The sequence below is a fragment of the Cryptomeria japonica genome, chromosome 8, assembly GCF_030272615.1.
Source record: "Cryptomeria japonica chromosome 8, Sugi_1.0, whole genome shotgun sequence".
In the NCBI taxonomy this organism is placed as follows: domain Eukaryota; kingdom Viridiplantae; phylum Streptophyta; class Pinopsida; order Cupressales; family Cupressaceae; genus Cryptomeria; species Cryptomeria japonica.
This window is the reverse complement of record NC_081412.1, coordinates 631,193,734-631,219,062: the sequence shown is the minus strand read 5'-3', so window position 1 is coordinate 631,219,062 and position 25,329 is coordinate 631,193,734. Positions and strand designations below refer to the sequence as shown.

The 25,329-nt window shown below is 32.3% G+C and overlaps 1 protein-coding gene across 1 annotated transcript in view; it reads left to right on the top strand.

Moving 5' to 3' along the window:
• LOC131043838 (receptor-like protein 7) overlaps positions 1–23,306 on the top strand; it is a 59,361-nt gene extending 36,055 nt beyond the window's left edge. The window contains exon 3 of the mRNA XM_059210604.1: positions 20,566–23,306. Within this exon, the coding sequence (XP_059066587.1) occupies positions 20,566–23,306 (2,741 nt within the window). The remainder of the gene's footprint in view (positions 1–20,565) is intronic.
• The last annotated feature ends 2,023 nt before the right edge of the window (positions 23,307–25,329 follow it).

The following is a 25,329-nucleotide window of genomic DNA, read 5'->3' as shown; positions in this document are numbered from 1 at the left end:
AAAGAGAGAGAGAGAGAGAGAGAGGGAGAGAGAGGAGGAGAGGGAGAGAGAGAGAGAGAGAGAGAGAGAGAGTCCATATGACCCCTAACGACATGATTTAGTGTCTTAAGGGGTCCTATGGTGTCGTTAGGGGTCATATGGTGTCCATAACGGTGTCATAACGGTTTGTATGGTGTCCCAAGACACCATATGACCCCTATGCACAACATAGGACCCCTTAAGACACCAAATCATGTCGTTAGGGATCATATGGTGTCCTAAGGGGTCATAGGCCACAATATGACCCCTTAGGACACAATATGACCCAAAGCGACCCAATATGGTGTCATTAGGGGTCATATGGTGTCCTAAGAGGTCATAAGGGTTCATGGGACACCATATGACCCCTTAGGACACCATAGGACCCCTAACGACATGATTTGGTGTCTTAAGGGGTCCTATGGTGTCCCAAGACACCATATGACCCCTAACGACACCATAGTACCCCTTAAGACACCAAATTGTGTCATTAGGGGTCATATGGTCTCTCTCCCTCTCCTTCCTTCTCTCTGTCTCTCTCTCCCTCTCTCTCTCTCTCTCTAAAATATGTCTAATAAAATTTATGCCATGTGGTAGTTTACTAAATAAATGGTGGCAACAAAAAAAATTTTGGGGACCACAAATTTTTGTATTAAAATCGGATATCCAATTTTTGTAGTCAAATTTTCAAATTTCAAATTTTGGCTAGGGAATGCTTTGGTATTTGGCTTGGAAGTGACAATCCTGGAAAGTTAACTAAAAAAACGTGTTTTTCAGTATTCCTTGATTTTCCAGACTTTACATTGGTGGCTGACGACTTTTTTTGTCGCCAAAATTGATAAAATGAAAAGGGTTTTTTAAGGACATTCCCATCTTTCCAACAATATAAGGCTTGTCTTATTTTGACTTTAATAAATAATTATTATTTATTTTCTAATTCAATTCTGACAATAGTCCTGATTGATATTTTGATTGAAAAACACTCATAACTTTCAAATGGTATAACACTTTTTGAAACTAAAACATGTGTCGCATCCTATGCTTCGTCTACTATAGGGAAAAATTAAAAAAATTTAAATTTCATAAGGTTTTGACCAAGTTAAGGTGGTCAGACGTAGGAGTTTCTGAATTTCTGAAAAGCTGTAGTAAAAAATTCATAAATAATTATTTAATTTATAAAAAAAATTTTAAAAATGTGTCACATCCGGACATGAGTCTAATACTTATTTTATAAATATTATAAAAAAAATAATAAGATTTGATTGTGATTAGGGTGGTCAGACATACGTCTACTTCTTATTTTTTTCTGAAATTTTAGTACCACTGCATTGAAATTTGAAATTTTCGTCAAAAAGGATTTTTTTTTTCCAAAAAACAACTAGTAGCTTAGAAACTAAATTCAATTTTCTATATATTCTCTTCTTACATATTTTAAAAATAATGTTCACAACTTATTCAAATTTTCATGTTAAGTTGCATAACTCTGATTTTCTGAAATTTCATTGCCACTTAAGGGCCTGTTTTGGCACATCATGATCCTGCACATACCTAGGTTTGATAAGTAATTGTTTTGAACTAGCTAAAAGATGATTGATAAAATCGTGCAACAAAATGGCAAGGGTACGCTATCAAGATTCGTTTATGCTCAAGATTATGATAACTAGTTTTATGCTCGTTGTAGACTAAATTACACAAGTTTGACTATTCTAGATTGACAAAATTAGGAATTCGTATGACAAAGTTTACAGACCCAGATGATAGTTTCATGACTTTTGAACGATGAAGATAATTTTTCATATGAGTTGTTGCCTAGATTCGTATGACAGGTTGGTAGCCTCCAAACGATAATCTGATGGGTACGATGATTATTTGTATGACATAAAATAGAGGATTGGACAACAATTTTGTAACCTGAATGACAATTCTAACAGGGTCAGACGACAATTTCTCAGACCTCATATGACAGTTATAAAGGGCTAGATGGCAAACTGAGAGGATTAATGAAATTTCGTACGACAATATCTATGCAGTAGGATGATAATTCGGAAGACTTGTATGACAGACTACTGGACAGAGATGATATTCTGACAGATAGAGTTTTTAATGACTGACAATGACCAGTTTTGGACACAGACAAAGTTTTGACGACTGAGGTAGACTAGTTTTTGACATAGACAGAGTTTGGATGACTGAGGTAGACTATTTTTTGATACGGATAGAGTTTTGATGACTAAGTTGTTTATTATTTTCTCTAGTTTTAGTATTCCAGTTTCAATTTCACGGATGAAAACACAATAAACACGTAAGATGTATAATGACTTCAATCAGAGCAAGCTAACCCTATGGAAGTTGTCTTAGAGAAGAAAATATTTTCTTGCTGACTTAGGTACCCACCCAATAGCTAATCAGAATACGGTCATTGAGTCTCATGCAATGGATTCTCAATGTCGTATTAGACGAATCCAAATTTCAATGGGGACATGATATGGCAAGTGTCTTGGGAGAGTTACTATCTCTCTTGCACAAAGATTATCCCCCTTTCAAAGGTGAATCAGGTAGCCTCTATCTTATATTTCTTAGTCAGGAATTTCATTCGAAATTACCCCTTGAAGTCATGCAAGCATGACTGAGGCCTATAGCCTGACAAGGTATTGAAACAAGTTGTAGTCACATAAACGTGATTGAGACCGTGACACCCTACAAAATGCTCGATATGAGAGATCTCAAAGAGAAAACTCAAATAATCCCATCCTCTCAGACTTTGATGACCACGGGCCTATTTATTATAGTGAGTTGGAATGCTCAAGTCCAATTGTACTCACTTGGGTCTTTCTCACAAGGTGATTACTTTTTCCCACTGTGACAAGCCCGCTAAAGGTACACAAATCTCAAATTTAGAAAAGCCTCAAAGGGTCTAGATTTTTTATTGTCCGTGCAAACAAGAGCATAGTCTCCTACCTCATAGAATTTTCATAAAACACAAAAGACAGATTTGTTCATTAACCAAATAGCAATTTAGGTGCCTAAAAATGAATTTAAAGAACACACAATGTTCACTTGAATCTCCTCAAGCAACCTGCGAAGACAACGAATCAGTAGACATATTGTCTTTGTGTGACAAGCATATTCTTCGAAAAGTGTTTTGAAAAAACTGATTAGGTTGTCAAAAAATTTTAGAAAAAGAGACAAAAAGTCAGGGTTGGCAATAGTATCATCAAAATTCAATAAAGGGATTTTAAGAATGTAGTCTGTTTTAACATAAAAATATAGAATACTATACGACAATTCTCACCAAGCCGTACGATAATTAGCATATGACCGTACGATACCTGCAGTTTGTCACTCGGGCCTGTAAGAAAACTCATACGAGTTTTGGCAGTAACTGTACGGACCAAAATGCAAAAAATAAATCTGAAAAATAAGATCAAGTTAATCTGCAAGACCGAAAGATGTAGTTTTTGGCCCCACGGTGGGCGCCAAAAATGTGTGTGTGAAAAGTGAAATGAGTATCTACAAGTTGTAAGACATAACACTTCAATTAAGTCATTGCATGCATGGTTAGAAAAATATAATCATGAATATGAAAACAATAAGAAATCAACCTATTCTCTTCTAAAAGATGTGAGTATAGACTTTCTCTTAGATTTGTCTAAGCAATACTAGTGACTAGACTACACCAAGACAAAGGATTTAATCTATATGAGCATAAGAATAAGATAAATGGATGCAAGATTATGCTAGATGGATTCAAGATTATGCTAGATGGATGCAAGATTATGCTAGATGGATGCAAGATTGTGCTAGATATGAATTCAATCAATCATAATTAAACTAAATATGCAAAAAGCTAAACTAAGATGCAATAATCTCAAAAACATAATATTTTTAATGATTCTAGAGCAAAAACTGCATAATAACAATAAATCTTCAGGGTATTTTGAATGAGAGATGAAGGCTGAATTTATAGAGATTCAAAAGAGAGACCAACGATCAAGATCGATTAGCAATGAGTGGTTAAGATTCCTCAAGAAAAAGCACAAGTTAGGATAATTGAAATAATTGAGAGATCAGATTAAGTTAACCTTGAGATAGATTCCAATTATAGCTTGATTGAAATGCATTCAAATTATAAGTTCGAGTTTGCATTGGAGATAAAATTTAGTTAATTCCATGCACTTGAGATAAAAATAGGTGATTTCATCCACATTCTTTAATTTATTCAAGAAAAAAGTCTTTTCAATGCAACTGAACTTCTTTTCTCAAAAGCTTTGAGTTTTAATTTTAGAGAAGATTATTAATCCAATTTAATTTCTTTTCTGGTTTTAGTTATCTCAATTTAGAAAAAGAAATATCTCAAGTTTGATTTCTCCTCTCAATTTAATTCTTTTCTTTATTTTCAATTTAAACTCTTTCTTTTGTAGATTAATTCCTCTTTTTGTGATAAATCTCTTTTTTTGGCAAATTAATTCCTTTTTTGTTGTGATTAAATGGCAAATATATTAATTAATTAAATATGCTAGGATATTTAATTAAATAAATAGGATAATTGATCAAAATGATTTCTTGGAATGATTTAATTAATTAATATAGAGATTAATTTTCCATGTGACGTTTGATGATTTAAGAATTAATTAATTGTGCTCAAGATTGATTTAATTGCCTTTGGTTAGGACCTTGGTGATGTTGTCGAGATTAGGGGCCCATGGTTTAGGTGACCATTTTTAGGGTATTACAGTAGATGGATTGTGTTGCATCAATCTGGTGGATCTCACAGTCTTATATGTTTATCCACATGGATGATTTGGTGATGTTCCTCTAGTGGAATAGTCTGGTTATGTGTTTAAGGGGGAGATATTCATGTTTTATGAGATTCATGTTTGGTTTTTTTTTTTGAAATCTTTGGCATTGTTGCAAAAGGGGGAGAGAAGCATGTGAAAAACTATTTTATTTGCTTGATCTTAGAGGTAGTTTGTTGGAGTTAATTTATTTCTTTGCATTGATTGTTTTTCAGATTCATATGTTGCCATCAATGCCAAAGGGGGAGATTGTTGGACATTGCTACTACTAGGATACGTTGTTGTCATTAATGTCAACATATTCATGCTTTGGTGATTACAGATTGTTCTTTGCGATCATGGTTTGGTGTATGGAGTATTTCTTGTATCATTATATTCTTTTGTATTGGTTTTGGTGTTTCAAGAAACTTAATTTATAATATCAAATGATCTGATTTTCTAGTTAATTTATCTTATCAATGTTTTGTAGCTCGTTCAGTATTTTCTTTGGTATATTTTGGTGTCATTAGATCTTGATCTATGATTTTGGGAGATGTTTTGGGATGGTCTTGTGTATATTATTTTTAGATGGTTCATGATTTGGTGCTCCGTAAGTTATCTTTCTTCATGACAGTTGTTGTTGGTCGAGTGTTCTTGAGTTTTAGATGTTGATCGATGAAGATTTGATAAGTGGTGTTTGTGCAGCTATTGTTGATGATTCTAACGTTCTTGTTGGTGTTTCCTAATTGTGATCTATTTTTTTGATGATAAACATTGATTTTTATGCGATTTATTGGTGATTTTGTTGATACGATGATGTTTGTCATGTTATGTGGTTTTCTTGGTGGTGTAGCATGTTGCAGTTGATATTCGCATGATTTTTGGTGGTGATGAGTGTTTTGGAATTTGATTTAGGTCCATGCTATATCATGTATATCATTGTATTGGTCTGGTGGTCGATCTTTGTATCGTGTGATGTAATTTTGTAATTGTGAGTTGAGGGTTTAGCTGACCTTGTTGTCAAGGTTGGTGAATTGTATAAATAGGTGATATTGTCATGTAAATTAGGTGTCGTGGTTATGTCTACATTATTAGAGAGTGGTGTGTGTGTGATCAAGTGATTTATCATTTGTCATTGTGATTAAGAAGAGATTTGTGTTATAGAGCAGACAATTGTGCTTAACTAAAACTATCATCAGGCATTTGGAGATGCTATTATTGCAGTTTATTTCTTTCAGATTGTAATTTGAATCTTGTTGTAAGTCAATAAGACTTCCCTAAGGGTTGTAGCCTTATAGGTCATTATCTTTTGAGTAGTGAGCTCTAGTATGTGTGCTTGAATGCATGTGCATTTTCCATTGTAACATTTTCACATACTATTGTAGAGTATCATATTATTGTGGGTAGGTTCAGATAGTTTTTCCCTTAACTGGGTTTTCCACGTCAAAATCTTGGTGGTGTGTGTTGCTCCATGTATTTGCTTAGCTTTATTATTGGTGCAGTTTATCATATCTATTTTTGTGGTTGAGTTTGTAGATCTGGTGAAAACTAATTCGCACCCCCCCCCCCCCTCTTAGGTTTTCTTCATTGTTGTTGCCAACATAGACTCTAGAATTTTATCTAGGAAAATCTTATGATAATGCCAAGTTTTTCTTATAAAAACTTCAACTTGTAGCAAGCTTGCTTACTACACACCAAACTTAAATAATTTTAATAAATGCCTCAAAGGATGAGGATTTGAATTTAGACTTGATTTTCTAATGAATTTGACCCCTATGGGCATCACTAAATAGGTATGGTATAGCATGTTTGTTTATAATATGATATTTAACATATGGAGAAACTACATAGATAATCACTAGGTATTGGATGTAGAGAGGATAATTATATATTTGTTTCTTAGGTATTGTGCATAAGAATATGGAATGCGTTGGGGTTTGGCTCTACTGGATAGTAAGTTGCAATAAAATAATCTCTTGACTTTTGGCTTTCATGGAGTTGAAAAGAAGAACTAGTTATGCTATTTATGTGGGCATTGAGTGCTAAATTATTTAGTCCTAAGTGGTTGAAATAGTGAAGGAATCGTGTACACTATACAAGGGATACATTTTTTATTTATGAATAGGAGTTTTGGCAATGTACAGTTTGTGGGATAATATATATACTAAATGATAAATGACTCTCCTTATGGGCATCCACCACTTGAGGGTTTCATATATCATCTTTTCTTACTTGGTAATGATAGGAAAACATTATGTACCTTTTCTTACCATTTGACTTTTTATTAAAGAAGTTTTTGAATACTTTATTTGAATGCTTGCAACATGATAACATGCAATTTCAATAGTTAGATATGACATTTATGAAAACCTATATCTTTATTTTGTTGTGGTTTAATGTATACACAACTATTGGTTTATTTTCTCATCCCAAACATGTAAAGGAGGTTAGAAAATAGCTACATATTCACATCAAACAACTACATTTTCAATAATATTTTCCATTCTAAGGATTAACATTAAATCATTGTAGTATACTTTTTTATTGTATTTGATTTTAATATTAAATTATAAAAGAGATACAAGAATTTTCATTTAGAGATAGGTGTCATAGTGGTAGAAATTAAATGCTAGTTAGACTTATGAGGGATATAAATAAGCAAGGGCTGAAAATGTCATTAAGAATTAGGTTCCTAAGATATATTAAAAAGAGAAGATATTTTAAAAGAAAGTATGTATTAAAATATAGTACAATATCTCAAAGATGTTGGAATATAAATGAAATTACAGATATTATTTAAGTCTACATAATTATGAGTGAAACAAGAGACACAAAGAATCATGTTCCTTCCATTAGTTTAGAGTGTATAAAACTTGAGATGAAGATAGATGGGGAGAGGAAGAGAAAGAAATAGATAGAGAGAGGGAGAGAGGGAGAGGGAGAGTTAAAGACAAAAATAGAGAGACACAAATAAGAACATTTATAGATTAAGAGAAAGAGGTAGAGGAAGAGATAAAGATAGAGAGAAAGAGATAAAGAGAAAGAGGTAGAGGAAGAGATAAAGATAGAGAGGGATAGAGAGAAAGAGATAAAGAGATACAAATAAGAAGATTTATAGATAAAGAGAAAGAGGTAGAGGAAGAGATAAAGATAGAGAGGGATAGAGAGAAAGAGATAAAGAGATATAAGTATATATCAGTGTCAGGATGGTTATTTGTGTCTCTTGTTTAAACTAGATTTTTCATGAACACGTTGACTTAAAAAAATTAAGAGAAGTAAATACAATTAATGTATATAATTTAATTAATTGTCAATTTGGTCAATTGTGCATCCATCATAATCGATAAACATGAGCTACTTTTTATATCATGCTATACATTTAAAATAATAAAGTCGGTTCACATGGACATATTAACAACTTTGGATTCGTCATCATGTGTTAAGATAGTGACATTGTTTTAACCTTCTCACAGATCTCAAAAAAGAAGACTTCTCTTCTCCTTACCACCACATGTAAACTACAAGAACTTTCCAAAAAATAAGCTAAAAATGCTTACAAAGCTTATTCCAACCTAATGAGAAAATGGACACCTATTGTTAGTATATGATTTTCCTTTATGTTTGAATTGAATAACTCAAATACACCAAATGCAATGAATGCTTTATTGTCTGGTCAAAAAAATGCAAAGTGTCAAATTCTTGCCAATAGTGTGGCTAGTTTAGTTGGGAGAGATAGAAAGAGGGAGGGAGAGGAGAAAAAGAGAAAGAGATAACTAGAAAGTGAGAGGAGAGATAGGGAAATAGATAACTAGAGGGTGATATAGAGAGATAGAGAGTGATAGGGAAAGAGATAGAGAGAGGGGGGGTAGAGGGGAAAAGGTATGGACAATAAGAGAAACAAAATGAGTAAGAGGAAGTTAGAAAGAGAGATAAATTGTGAGATAGAGATAAGAGGAGAGATGGAGTGAAAAAGAGGGATGTAGAGATAATGAGACAAATAGTCATAAATTAAATTAATTTGAATTACATTTGATTAAATTATTTGTAATTTTATAAAAATACATAAATGATTTTCATATTAAGTGAAGCGATGTGTGTAAGAAAAATGAGTACCACTAATGTGTTGGAATGAGGGAACTATTCATAAATGTGGACTCTATGCATTTTCAGATTTGACCAATCAAAACAAAATTCATGGTTTGAACAAATCAAAATAGAACTCCTTGGTTTGCAACACCTCTGGAGCCTCCAATGCCTCTTCATATGAAGAGAAAAAATATTGCAAAGTTATTAGATCATCTTCTTTATTATTAATCTATTTTACTTTCAGAATAATTATAAAGCCTTTAGATAGCTCATTAGCCTCAACCTAAATAATTCAAATATTAAGGTGATCTCGTTAACTTCAAATTTTAAATTATTATCATGTAGGTATTTAAAATATTGTGTTTATATTCTTCTACAAATAGGATGAGGTCTTTTCATTTTGACCTAGCTTTAATCTTCCATCTACTATAATTAAAATATTGTATCTAATTTATTTCAAAATAGAAATGAAATCTTTCCATTGTACTTTCCCAATGTTAATCAATTAAAAATAAAATTAATCATTATCAAAATGAATATTAATTAAATTTCCTTTAAATAAGTTGAATTATTTATCATGAATATAATAATTCATACACTAAAAACTTTTTTTATTATATTAATAAATTAAGTATAAAAAAATATTTTCAAATATTTTAATTTGTAAAACTTAAATGAAAATCCTTGACCATGTCCGTGTAATCCATACTAGCCAATAAGATTGTGGCATCCCACAACATTAAAAAATATCTCAATTACTCATTTATTAGGAAAAAATGTTTACTTAGATATCTTTATTTACCAGAAAATCAATATGATGTATTAAATGTTAATAGTCAATATTTTTTACCAGATATAAAATATTTACAAAATGTTTTAGTGTAGTTTTTTATTATATATTTTATTTATTCTCTTCTTGAATTGGAAAATGACTAGTCTATATATATTTAATTTAATAATATATATATATAATTCGCCGAAAGATATCTTTCTCTAGGCACTTATTCAACTTTAATGTATGAGAATATAAGAATTTCAAGAATATCTTTTCCTAAATTTTATATATTATTAATTAAATATGTAAATTAATTTTATTACAATAGAAAGATTGATTAAATTAAACATAATACAAAACCTAAATTAAAATCAAATTTATGCTTGCTGCTCTGAAGAACAAACATGTTTATAACATCTACTATTTAAGAGTCGCCAGAAATCAAAATGTTTTGGGCGATGCTACCAAGATTCTTAATCCAGGTTGGTTATGCTTTTAAATTTTTTTACAAGAATATCACTGTTCAAGATCAATTTATTCCGTCTATTCATGGTGCCTCTACTTTCTCATGATCTAGTGTATTTATAACTATAAAATGTAAGAGTCAATATGCAAGTTCATGGACATTTTTAAAGCAATAGTTAGAATATAAACAAACAAAAAAATACCACCATCTTTCCTTTCATTATTCATACGATGTAGTTTTGTTTTTTTTCACTGAATCTAAGACCTGGAAATTGAGTTAAAATTAAACATATATTATTAATTATATATTAAAATATAAGATGTTGAATTTTCTCTATTCAATTCACAAATACAGAAGCACATACCACTAAATGTGAAGATTTGAAATTCATTTCTAAATTTAAAGAGATCTATTTGAAAAGGGGAAAATAATAAATAATAATAAAGCTTAGTAATAAAAAATATTTGGAGATTGCCAGGGAGACACCATGCTATCAAGCATTGGCAATGTTGCCCCACCTCCTGCTACAGCTAGCACCTTTCCATGTAGCCAGTACCCCCTGAGTTAGTCCTTTCAAAGCCCTTATTTAGCACCTTGTCTCCTCTCGTGACTCTATTTCTTTCTTTGTTCGAATCCTGTACATTTTTGCCTAGACTGTATCCATAATCGCCCCTCCATTCCCCTGCTTTCGAACTGCTCCTTTGTTACTTGAAATAGACAACAACCACAACTCCAAAGAAATCCTGAGATTCAATGTTCTTTTCATAAACTTGGAAAGAACTAAAATAAAATGAGAAGCGTAAATTTCAGCAACATTGTCCATAGCAATTTTGTAAAAGTTTCCAATGCTTGTAAAAGATGAATGTTCAATATTCATCCATGTTTTAAATACAAAATCTTCAAATATTGGATGCATACTCTTGTAGGAGGAAATACCGACAATAAGTTTATGTGAACCTATAAAGAGCATCTTGTTTTAAAGGATGCTCAACAGTTTTGCCTAACCCTAGATTAGACCAAAAAGTTAAAAATGGCAAACATGAAAACAACACAATTTTGAAGTTACAATAAAAGCCCTAAAATTTGTAAATGAATGAAAAAATTATAAAAAAGATAAGCATAGATCAGCTGATATTAGAGTGCATTAACAAGATCAAAGTAGTTGCATTACAAACATGCAAGTGAGTAAAATTTAAAAATGAAGTCCAAATAAAGAGATCATAAATGAAATGAAACGGCATAAATTTTGCAGAAACCTTGCTAGTGGGCATTTCAAAACACAACAATGCTCAGGAAAACAGATTAGATTATGCTCACTTTGACATGGAGTGGGATATTCTATCTGCAACTAATGGGGCAAACCTCTTCCTACGAATATGGAGCAAAACCTTAATGTTGATTGGTTGCGCTTTGCTTGCCAAATCTTCTTTGGCCAATCTAGTAACAAATGATAAGGCTCCAACAAAGTCTCGCGTTGCCTTGGGTGTTGCAAAGAAATATAGTGTTGCACATTTTGGCATTAGGGATGCCTTAGAAAACAAAGACAAAAATTCAAAAGCTAGGAAAAAAGTTTTAAAGGAAAAAATGATAAAATCACTTCAATTCAAAAGATAGGGAAAAAGTTTTAAAGGGAAAAAAAATAAAATACATATCATCTCGTGGGTACGCCTTGCTACTGTTGGTGTTGGTGGTGTAGAGGATTTGGGGGCAGCCGCATCGCATCTTCATCCAATCCTGCCTCCATCGCCAGCATGCCTCCATCGCCATCATGCTCCCGTGCAAAACTCAGGGAGGGTTTGGACCATACCATTTAGCTTTCCTTAGTTCATTTCTATAAGCAGCTTCACACTACGACAGGCCATGCTTTAAATATTTACGTTACTTCATGTCAGTTGCTCATAGTGCGTTGTCCTCTTCCACTACTTGCTCGGGGATTCTGATAAAATTAAATACCACTGTAGGCCACTACTCTATTGGGTGAGACTTATGACCAGAGAATGCACATCAATTTAATTTTTTTAATTTTTTTTGGTTTACAAACAACATTGATTCCATTGTAGATCACCTATCATCGAAATTACCAGTCACTGAAACATTTAGAATTAGAAAACACTTAATTGTCTGAAATGATAGCATGAGACTCAATAGTTAAAGGATGAATATGCAATTAAGTGATGGACAAAAATCTTCACATGCTTATGATCTGATAGTTGAGACTTGAGGAGAAATTCAACATATCCTTCAATGCAAAATTCTTAAATTGAAGGGACAAATCTATGTCAATGGATGTCATAGGAAGGACGGCCACCCAAAAGTAGGTTCAATCATTAGAATCATTTAGATATTAACTCTTAAAATCACAAGAATAAAAACACACCGAACATAAGAAGTCTACCTAATGGAAATATGGATAGACTCATTAAACTCCCAAGTGTCTCTTCATATCTCCTTTCTGTCTAAAGACCCTAGATGTAATCTATAATTTGATTGTTGAACCAGTCCTGGTAGACTCATCAAGCTCCTTATAAAAGAACTTTGCCCCATGATTTTCCTTGTATCGCCTTTGCGTTGGGAAGTTTTCGATGGGGCAGATGAATGTTTTCCTGATTGCATGTATTTCAATCCTATGCTTTTCCATCCATGGAGGTAAGTTATCAGTTGTGTTGTTAATGCTAGTCTCAATACATTTATGTATCATACATTCAATCAATATAACAATAATATAACAATAAATGCTTCTACATCCATGGTATCGTTGTATATTTAAGTACTCCAAAAGAATCTTGAAATTAGCTGAATATAACAATAAATAAACAAAATGAGCTTGAAGATTTTCCCCTTGCCAATGTAAACACAACCTTTCCAACATCCCTTGTCCTTCTTTTCACCTCAGTTGCTCTCCTTTCCCATAAATTCACAACCAGTCTAGCGTAATCAATTGTAGAGTCAAGAATATACACTTCATCTTCAGATAGGTAAGCTTAAGAACAAATTCAAGTGGATACAAAAGAACTCATGCAAATGTAAATGCAAGATTTAAATGATTGAATTGTAGATGATAACAACCTTGAATGTCACTGAAGAATTGGTTATGGCACCCAAACTGCGAATAGTTCTATCTCTTCCAAAGCCAAGCTGCAAATTTGGGGTTAGACAAATTGCTCAAAGATTTCAATTTTTTTTTGAAATACATGCAGCTACAATATTGCTTATTTGAATCTTCCTCGAAAAACATTTTGTTAGTGCCCTTTATGGTGCATTTATTGTGCATTCTCTTTTATTTTCTATTTTTAGTTTCACCATTTACTTGACTAAATGCTCCACGTATTGCCTTTGGTTTTCTTCTAACAAATTCGAGTTGGAGGCAATGAAAATTTATACCAGTAGCTAACAATTTTCTATCTAGAGAAAGTGAGCAATCAATCCAGCCATTTCAGGAGACGTTTTAATTCAACTCCACTACCACCTCATTAAGAATTTGCATGTTCTTTAAATTATTTCTTCACAAAAGTACTATCAATAGACAACATAATGCTTCCAATAGCCAAGATTTCTGTGCTGCTGCAAAAATGTGGAAGCTAATATCAACAGCTGTAGCCGCCCACGCTCTTGAAGGGAATGTATTACCTCCAATAAGACCATTTCATGTGGATTCATTTCAACTCCACTACCTTGTCAGATTTGTGTAACGTTTATGCCACTGCCACTATACGGCCAAGTTAGCATGTCAATTTTTTTTTAAAATGTATTTTTGTTTACGAATAGTATTGATTCCACTGTAGATAGCCTCTCCGCAAAAATATATTCTATGATATGCAACTTTTGAATTTGAAAATATATTTATATGAAAAAATATTATATTTCCTATAAAGTGCACCTTATAGTTTTAGAGTTTCATGTTAGGATAATATTCTATTTTTTATTTGAAATATAATATTTATCTTTAAATTTGAAAGAAAAAAGTATCAACTAATAGTAAATTTAGAATGTAAAATCTGAAACAAAATGAAAGTTTCTATTTTGAACAGAATTTTTCTAAATTAACATTTCGAACGAAAATTTCTAACTTTTTCATGATTTCTATTTTTTTTTAAATTAAAATTCTAAATATATTCTATGATATGCAACTTTCTAAAATTTATAGCTTTACATTTTGATTTTAACTTTCTAGTGGTCCACAATTTATTAAAAAACGAAATTTCTAGATATTATAAAAATATTATATGTAATAAAATATTATAATATAAAGAGATTTTCCCTGCTTAATTCTGAGTTTATTTATCTGCACTTTGAATTCAACAATATATGAAATAGATGGCGAAAATATCCCCTTTTAAGCTCAGGGTCTCCTTCACCAAATTGGTGTTTCCACTCCCCATGACATATTTCTTGAACAATTTTGCTGCTACCTCCATGAAATTGGAATTGCTAATTGTGGTTACTGTTCTAATCAGACCTCCGTAGCTAACAACTGCACTATTGGGTACAGTTTTCAGTTGTGGGAAGATATCATTATCCTTCCATGCTTTTCAATTTGTGTTGTCCATTGATCACTTATTTTCTCTTCTTTTTCCTATGAAATGACTTGGCTTCTTAGGTTTTGTCGGCATATTTCAATCTAATCCACAAACTATCTGGCTCTTTATGTGTTGAGTTCATTTTGATTCTTCATAAAGTGCTAAATGATTGAGTTACACAAGTTCACTCGTGTATGGTTCCCATCAAGCTAAGCCCACATTCTTCTTGAATCACTATTCTTGCCTGTCTACACTTTTACTTATCATTCTCTTGTATAAACTGGCTTAAATGCTGTTAAAAATAAATGTAACACAAATTGATCATCTTTACTCTAAATTTTATTGTTTTATTTAGTACTCTATGCTGGATATTTCCTCTGTTGTTAGATAAAGCTAATTTTTTGCAAAAATCGAGTTTTTCATTTCAAGAGGGCAAAATTTAACAGAGTTCCTTTAATGACAAATGGTTAAGCCCTTTACATGTTTTCTCTAGCAGTGTGGGTATTCGGATTCTTTTAATTTTTGGAAATAGTCATGTCAATTTAGGAATTAAATTAAATATCATATTATTCCAATCTATGCATTTTAATTATTAAATGAGTATTCCGAATAAATTTTTGGAAGAGGAGGTGCGCGTATGCTTTTTTTTCAAATTTTGACCTCATCCCAGAGGGAAGCACACGCCAACAGCTCTGAACCCATGCATGGAGAAAATGGTTGTTATTTTGTATAGTATCATTTAAAACTGCATGAATTCAGCTCTTATATATGCTTTTTTCAATTTGCCTGTGTTATCATTTTATGTTTGTTTGAGAAGGACGTCGAAGCCCTTCCTGTGGGTTGTTGAATTGCACCGGCTGCTCCTAAAAATCTTTAAGATCGTAAAAATCTTTTGTTATTTGCTAATCACTCCAAAGCTTTACGTGAATCATCACTTCCAAAACTTCCCCGTCATAACAGTCTGGCACGCCACTGTCTTTCCATACAGTACATTTCTTTAATTTTCAAATACAACTCTACTAAAGATCAATTAATTTTATAAGAACATACCTGTAAGTAACAAGAATATGCAGTTGAAGATTGTGATTTAGTCCTTACAAACCAAAAGGAAATTGTAGCCTGCGTACTCTTTCTCCACCCTGCATTAGGCAAGTATTGCTCAAAAGTCATGTTCGTCGGTAAAGAAAGTCATATTAAAGAAATCTTGTGATCATGAATGATTTTCATGCAAGTCGAAATCTAGTCCTACATACCTGAAGATTCTATACATATCATGGCCGCAGAGATATACAGAAAAAAATATATGTTAAAATTGCTATGGAAGCTTCAAAATCTACTGTGTTTACATACCTGAAGATTCTATACAGCGGTGCCTTTCTCTCAATGATGCCAAATAGAATTTTTTTAGAGAAATGTTGTAAGCTCCATTCTGTTCGCTTTTAAAGATGCAATACCACAACTCTTTCCTTGGCATCCACTTTTCTGACATATTAATGTGCACTCTTCTGTAACGGTTTTGACAGATTTATTCTCTCTTTCACCAGTGCCATTGTACCCTGCCAACTCACCTTATGCCTTACTCATCTCATCCATTACTCACCTTACGTATTTCATTTATTGTTAGACAAGGATTACTCTGCCAACTCACTGCTATCACCTTTGCTTTATTGGCAGACAAGCATAGTCGATATTTGTTACTTGTAACCAACGCATAAGAAATTAGAGTTTGTGCAATGTCTGTAAACATGTTTTTTTCAAATATTTGGTGACCCCTTTGTAGACTGAAATTCAACTCTGAGCATTGGTAGTGGTGGACTATTAATAGGCTACTTAAACCCTCTTCTCTATAATAGAGCTATTTGACACGTCTACCAACTTTATTAAGGACTTTCGTTACTTTTAATTATTTTGGCGTTGTTTACAATTGAATTTATTATCTTAAATAGGGCCAGCTTAGGCTCTTCATCGTAGGCTATAATTCCAGACAATAACTAATGCCAACAAAGAGAGGTGTAGTGCATGGATGTGACAATCAATATTCTGATTTTCAGATATTTCAAATTCCTTCATCCGCTTATTCGAACTTTGAAATTATGAATGCTAATTAAATGTAGAGCGGAGCACTCTAAATTTGAGAATCTGGGGACAAATTTTTGCCGTGATATTGGCAGATTTGAAATTCAAAATACAATATTGTGATCATTGTGAATAAATTGGATGTTCGTAAAGAATGTGCATTTCTTTTTTCATCTACCATGTGGTTGTTCTGTTAGGAATGTGTAACGTTTCTACCCACTTTTTCATCGGCTTCACTGTACTGCCAAATCAGCATGTCAATTTTTTTTCAAAAAGCCTTTTTGTTTACGGACAACATTGATCCCATTGTAGATCGCCTCTCGGCGAAATAATATGAAATATAATTATATTATAAAATTAAAAAATCCCCTCTCAAATTCAAAAAATAATCATTATGTTAAACAAAAACATAAAAACAACACCTTACATAAAATAAAATACAAACCACCCTAAGAAAATGAAGTCTCTAAGTACATTTAATTAGCTTTTTTATTAGAAAGGTGCAGAGCCAAAATAATGTTCAGTTCCTGTATACAAAGTTAATATCTCATTTCAGTGGCACGTACATATTAAGTATGCCAATTCAATTCAAAGGAAGTAAATGCATATTATAGTATGTCATTGTGAAAATATGGTTGACGGTTGTCAGTGAAATGTGTTTATATTGTCAATGGTCTTTTGGTCTACTGGTGAAGTTGAAAGGCTCAAAATGATTAAGATATTTATCTTTAGAGATCACAAGATTTGTCCTAATTAAACCAAGATATTTTGAATTTTGTATCAAATAAGATTTCAAAAACTACAAATTAAATTTGAATAAACATCATACAACATCAACAGTAAACTTCAATAGACATCATACAACATCAATAACCCATGAATCTAATTTTTGAAAACATTTGACATGCAAATGATGGGTAAATGCATGAAATATACAACTCTAATATCATCCATATTTTTGAAACTCTTATATACTACTAATATTCTTGCACTCCTCAGATTTCTATTATAAAATTTCTTTGAACATTTAAAGCTCTACTGAGAAATCTGATTTCAATGCCATGTCATATAAACCGCTGTATCGAGATATTTTCTCACCTCTACGTGTCAAATTCGTAACCAGACAAGTCTTATGTGACATGAGAGGCATATAAACCAAGTTTCTTGACATTCTGGGTCTACATGATATCCAGATGTGACATTGGGTAAACATTGAATGTAAAAACTAATCAACTAATTTTTTTTCTACAGGAAAAACTTGAGCACAAAACTAAAATGACGTAGTAAGCTATGTAATGTTGAGCATATCAGAATTTATGGAGATCTCAAGCCTGAACATGACTGACTTAAACATTAGAGACATGAATGTTCCTACTCAAAAAAGGATATACATACAATGGTTAATAAGAAGTTGGCACAGATAAGTCTACTCAAGGCTCAAGCAACAGACCACAAGCAAACCTGAAGGCCAGACCGTAAAGCATAATAGATAACTAGAGCTAAGGTTTAAACTAAGAATCTGCAAGACATAAATGACTCCTATATAGATTGAAATCAGATTATAAATATTGTCATAGATTATCGGTTGATCATATAAGCTTTAAAATGTGTTTTATTTGTGGGTCATAATTTTTATTTAAAATTTTCTATATTTTATATTTTATAATGTATATATGATTAAGAGGTAACTTGATTGAAGGAGATTATGTCAAATTATCTTGGATCAAATTGGTTTAGAGAGAAATCCATATATTTAAATCAAACTCTTAGTAGAGTATCTTTTGTGTCTAGCAAAATACTTAGTAAAGAATACAATTTTATTTTACTTTTTAAAGGATCTAATGAAATTATATGAAAATGTCATTTTACATGTATGTGTATCTCTTATTATTAATTTTTGAGGGGACAATTTATATTATGTTTTTATCATATGTTGTTTTTTAAATTACAATGAATCTAAGTCCATTATAAAAAAAGAACAACTTTGATTCAAAGCACTAGAGAAAATAAGAAATGTTGTTAGAAATATATTTAAAAAGTTGTTTTCTTTTACATGGATTGTCTTTGTTGAATAAAAGAGTGATATATGTGTTAAGAGATGCTAAGAAAAATGAGACATTGATAGATCAATTTTTTTCATACTGATTAAAAAATTATTAGTCTAGATATAACATTCCATAGAAAATTATCAATTCTCCACTTATTTTAATAAAATATATTCAATAGAAAATTACCAAAAATATCCATGCTAAAAAAATAAAGTTACTTATTTAATTCTAACAAATTGTGAATTTTTTTAGTTATAGTGAGTATTATGTGATATGGTAGAATGTCCCTCTTTGAAAAATAATATAATTTTTTTAATAAAAATAAAAAATAATTATAAATTGACTCTAATAAAGTTTCACAACTTGTTAGATTACATCCTCTTTAAATTCTTATTCATATTTATGGTATAATTGAAAAAAATTAAGACACATTATTGTGTTGTCACCTCATGAAATAAAACTAAGAAATTTAAGAAAAAAGGTCTCATATTCGTTAGAGATAATCTATGAATATCCACCACAGTGAAAAGATAAAATACAATTTAAGAGTGTCAATAACTCAGAATCCAAATTGAACTTTGATGTGTTGAAGCATGAGATATCGCATTAATAATTATAAAGATAAAATAAATTTCATTATAACCTACCTATATGATAGATCGTTTATAATTTTTAGACAAGTTAATATAATAAAACACTACTTATTTTCTTCCAAGGCTATCATTTAAAAGAAAAGTCTAAATTCAAAATGATTTTAAAACATACTTTAGTGTTTCCCACAACAATAATAACAAGATATTCAAATTCTAATAATGAAATTAAGATCAAAATCCTTGAAATTCTAGCTTAATGAATAAATATGTATTCGTGTTGAAACCATTTACAATTAACATTTATTTTTTTCAATATTAAAATATATTTAAAAGAATGTTAAGAACCTGAAAAGAAAAGAAAAAAACTAATATTGTAATTACGATAGTTATGGGAAAGAAATGTTAACTAAATGTATTATAAATAGATAGAGACAAAATAAAATATCATTAAAAAATTAGATACCTAAGATATGAATCCGGTTTTTATCCAGTCAAATCAAGCTCTTTTATGAATTCTTTTAGCGACAAGATGAAATTTAGAATTCAGACAAATGTATTGGTAAAGTAATCTTGACATTTAAGTTGAATAAATTAGCTTTTCCTAAATAAATTTCATATACAAATTACAACTCCACTGAAAAATCTGATTTGAATGTGATGTTTCCTTTGAAATGCCTAAATTCTTCACCTCTACGTGTGAAATGACAGGGAAATAAACCAAATTTCACGACTTTCTGGCTCTACAATATAGAATTGACTAAATTTTCTCTAGAAAGAAACTTTCATGACTTTCTGGCCCTACAAGATAGAATTGCCTAAATTTTCTCTATTGAAAAACTTGAGCACAAAAACAGAAATTGAAATTTAGGTAATGATGTTAAGAGGCAAAGTCTTGAGATTCTTTATGAATGGGTAATCAGATATCATGCTGAAGCCAATTACAATAATTATAAAGCGGAACTACATTTTGAAAAACTTATAAATCTAAGATTGAGATTTCGGCTATCATACACTCGTTGAATATGGACAGACGTTGTTGTTGAATATGGGCAGACGTTCCCGCTCGCCTTCAACAATATTTAATCATAGAAAGGGATTTGTTTATTCAGCATTCATTTCCCCCGACTTTTGATCAATCTCTTTTTCAAAAGAGTTTTAGCCTGTGGAAGACATGGAAGGTATATTTTCATATGGCAGAGTTACATTTGCAGTCATAACAATATCATGCTGCTGCTTCTGCTTAACCTCTTCTCCTGCAATTGCATGCCCCCTTCCTGAAAGAAATCACCTCTTCAATTTCAAGGCAGCCCTTGTAGATGAGAATAACACACTAAGTTCCTGGCACGGATTCAATTGCTGCATGTGGAGTGGAGTCAGTTGTAACGTCCGCACTGGCCATGTTTCTGGACTGGATTTGAGTGGATACTATTTGAAAGGTAACATCAGTTCATTGGTGTTTCAATTTGAACAGTTGCAACACCTCGATCTCAGTGACAACCTCTTCAAAGGTAATTTCAGTCCTCCCCATTATGAAAAGTTGAAGAGTCTCACTTTTCTTGACTTGTCATCTGCTGGTTATGTAAATGAATTCTTTGTGAATTTGGAAAGCTTATCAAATCTGGCGAGGTTGGAATACCTCTCTCTTGATGGAGTGAATATATCTGTAAGCAAAGAGTGGGGTGAAGCTGTTGGCAGACTATCTAACCTTCAACAACTCCACATGTTTTCCTGTGGGCTTGGAGGAACAATTCCCAATTCCCTTCTCAACCTTAGCACTCTCCTCCATCTCAACCTTTCTTCCAACTATTTGTCAGGGCAAATACCAGCTTGGTTTGTAAATGTGACAGTCCACCTGATCTCACTTGATCTCTCTAAGAATGAGAATCTAGGAGGAGACATTTCTTTCATTGGACAACAAAAGTCTTCCTCGTCCCTAACCAGCATTGATCTTTCACATACAGCTGTGAAGGGCCACATTCCATCTGCTATAGGGAATATCTCATCCTTGGAGAGTCTTGCTCTTTCATATACCCACATTGAAGGTGAGATTCCTCTCTCCATAGTCAATCTCTCTAAACTTGTTTACTTGGATCTGTTCAATAACAAGTTAACAGGGATAATCCCACCTTCCTTGGGATCACTTTCTTCCCTTTCTTATCTTGACCTCGGTTACAACCTACTGAATGGCACATTTCCGTCCACACTTTCAGATCTTGTTAACTTAAAAACCCTTTATCTAGACTCCTCCAATTTAAGAGGCTCCATTTCCTTCTCTCTATTTGATAATCTCACAAAACTTGAGTTACTGGTTCTTTCTTTCAATCAATTGACTGTGAGCATTGATTCAGACTGGATTCCACCCTTCGAGAAGCTCTACTTTTTGGGACTAGGTTCTTGCAGCTTAGATACAATTCCATCGTTTCTTGTGAACCAATATGAATTGAAACATCTCGACCTATCCCTTAACAGTATGACAACTATTCCATCCTGGATATGGAAATTACCCAGTCTTGATAAATTGAACCTTAGTTGTAATCAATTAACAGGTTCACTACCGTCTAGCCTAACATCCAGAGCTTATTTGTATCTGGATTTGCACAATAACAGCTTACAAGGTGCTCTTCCGCTTCCTCCTGCTGGTGTAAAAGTGCTGGACCTGTCGATGAATCAGTTCAATGGTTCTATTCCTACTGATATCGGTGCATATCTTCAAGAAACAGATTTCTTATCCTTGTCAAGTAACAATCTCAGCGGAGCCATTCCAGATTCTGTCTGCACTTCAGATTTGCAGGTTCTTGACCTCTCAAATAATATGCTAAGTAGTATGATTCCTCCTCATTTAACAAGGAATTGCTCTTTTCTCAGAGTTTTAGATCTGGCAGAAAATAATCTGGAAGGTAAAATGCCAGCAGAATGGGGAAACCTGAAAGAGATTAATACATTGAAGCTTGCCGGTAATCAGTTGAGAGGAGTTATTCCCTCATCCATTGTAAAATGTCAATCTCTGCAAGTATTGGATTTGGGGAATAATAATTTGGAAGGCACAATCCCCCACTGGATTGGGAACCTATCACAACTGCACGTCCTTATACTGAGGTCCAATAAATTTCAAGGTAGTGTTCCACCCCAGGTCATTGACCTTCCAAATCTACAAATTCTGGACCTTTCTAGCAACCATCTTTCAGGACCCATTCCAAGCAACCTCACAAACTTGCTTGCAATAGTCAATGCATCACAGAATAATCCAAATCATCTGGAACAACACACTTCAGAGAAAACTGTATTTACAATAAATACGGTATATACAAATAACATTGCAATTTCATGGAAAGGTGGGCATGCTGAGTTTCTGAAAGTTCTTTTCATTCTTAAATGTATTGATCTTTCAAACAACAATTTATCGGGGAGCATTCCTCTCAAAATGGGATCCCTTCAAGGCTTGATAACCCTTAATCTTTCTAAGAATCATCTCAGTGGTCGAATTTCAAAAACATTAGGGGGCATGGATCAGCTAGAGTCTCTGGACCTCTCGCTAAACAGGTTGCATGGTGAAATTCCGTTAGAACTTCAGCTGCTGAGTTATTTACAGTTCTTGAATCTGTCTTACAATATGCTTGATGGAAAAGTACCCCTTGGAGGGCAGTTTCTAACTTTTGGGGAGTCATCCTACTTAGGCAATCCTAAGCTAAGTGGAATTCCTTTTAGCAACACAACAGTCTGCAACAACTCTTCTGGCTATGACAACTGCACAAGCATTGATACAGGTGGTGAAGCAGATAATTCAGATGCTGATATGATAGGATGGGCAGTCGGACTTGGATTGAGTTATGGTTTGGGGTTCTCTATTGTGATTGGAGTATTGACTTTAAATAAGAGGGTGAGAAAGAGAGCCTTCGATTTGTATGATTCTATAATTTTAGCTGTTGATCGATCTATAAGAGGGAATAGATGAAAATAGATAGCAATATATGTTAATGTATGGACAAGATAATTAGCAATAATGTATTTATACTTTAATCATAAGTATAAATAGATTGTAGATAAACCAAAAAAAATCAATTCATAATGGATAGTTACAAGCCAAAAATAGATTGTGGCCAGAAAGGAAAGGAAAGGCCATCAATTAGGTAGTGGGCCCATGTTTTTTATTTGGCAGAATTTTACATTAAGTGTTATTAGTAATTTTGAAAAGAGATGTATTTCCACATCCTATCTTGAAATTGCTATGTGGAGAAGACATACTAGAAAGAATTTTTCATCATAAATGTCTTTTTATAGTGTGAGAATTTGATCCTTGTACTATGTCTTAAATGTAGTGTAGAGAAGACATATTAGAAGTTTGATCCTTGTACTGTGTCTTACATGTAGTCTATCTTTAGGTTGAATTTTGCAAACATCGTTCATATAATTTATTTTTTTCAGCTACATGATAATTTTGTCGTAATAGCAAGTGTTATCTTGTTGGACATTGATTGTCAAGATTTTTAATCAATATTTTCATGCCATGTTACCACTACTTACAATTTGGTAATGGGAACTAATACGAAAATTCATACAATTTTTTGTAATGTATGAATTTTATACTGATAGCTATAGAAGTGTTGAAATTAGTAAATTACTATTAGCTACAAGGTCTCGAATGAAATTCATGAAGGGGTTGGGAAATGTTTACTTTGAAAGAACCTAATGTGACACATTTTCTTGAATGTATAATAATTAAATCATTTGTCATTCCAAATGATTGATGATTTGTGTTAGATTATAGTATTACAATTTCGAAATATGGATTTTAAAATTTTTAATATCATTTTAAATTTTTATTTTAATTAATTATTTATTCTATTAAGAGTGTAGTGCAATTGTTGTGGATGCCATTTTTGTTGTTGTTTTTGTCGTGGTTTGTGAAGTGTACCTGTACCTGCAAATACAAAACACTCAATAGATCATTACAAGCATGGTTAATGAATTTAAATCAAAGAAAGATTAAACCATAACTAAGCGATCTATCGCCTCCTAGTAAATGCGAGTATGATTTTTGCTCTCAGATCTTGTTATGCAAATTCCAGTGACTTGACTACACTTAGATGGAGGATTTGAATGATGAAAATGCATGATCTAGCAATTATAGCATGATTAAGCTACATGATTTCATGAGTATTCTAGAAAATGGGCTAGAATGAAGATGCAATTAAGCTAAAATTGAACATGATAACAATTCTAAGATGATAAACTAGAAGCTAGATGCCTATAGTAACAATGTTTGAATGCAAAATGAGATGGGATCCTTATTGCTCCAAAATGAGGTCTATTTATAGGATTTCCAAGGCTAGGAGTGAGGTGGCAGGAATCAATGGTTAAGATTGATTTGAAGATATCAATGGTTAAATTGGAGGAGGTTGGCAAAGGGGTTGGATTAAAGGGAACATCTGTCATTTCTATGGTGACAAGTGTCAAGAGGCTTCTAGAAGAGGTTGGATGAAAGGGAACACTTAGTTCAACAAGTGTCACAAAGCTTTGCTCGTGAGAGAGTAAAGTGTTCAAGGAAAGGGGACATGGGGGTAGGTGAAATGGGTTAGGTTTAGGAATGGTTAGGTTAGGTGGTTAAAAGCTAGGAGAATTTGAATTTAGAATTTCAAATAATAGGAAAAGGCTAATTAATTTCAACAACTCATAATTGATTTGTTTTAATTAATCAGAAGATTAGAAGAATGATTTTGATGGAGAAGAATTAATTAATTTGAATTAATTAATCAAAGGGGATTATTGAAATGAACCTATTAAATAAATCCTTAGATTTATTAATAAGTAGATGAAAGGGGGGGTATTTAATCAAATTGTTGATGAATTCAATTAAATTGGGGAGAGGGAGATTAATTAAATAATTGCTTATTCAATTAATTATCTTCAGACCATTTGTAAGTGTATACATTTTGCCCCTCTTTGAAGCGAGGTGTGATGACGCGTTGATTCAAAGA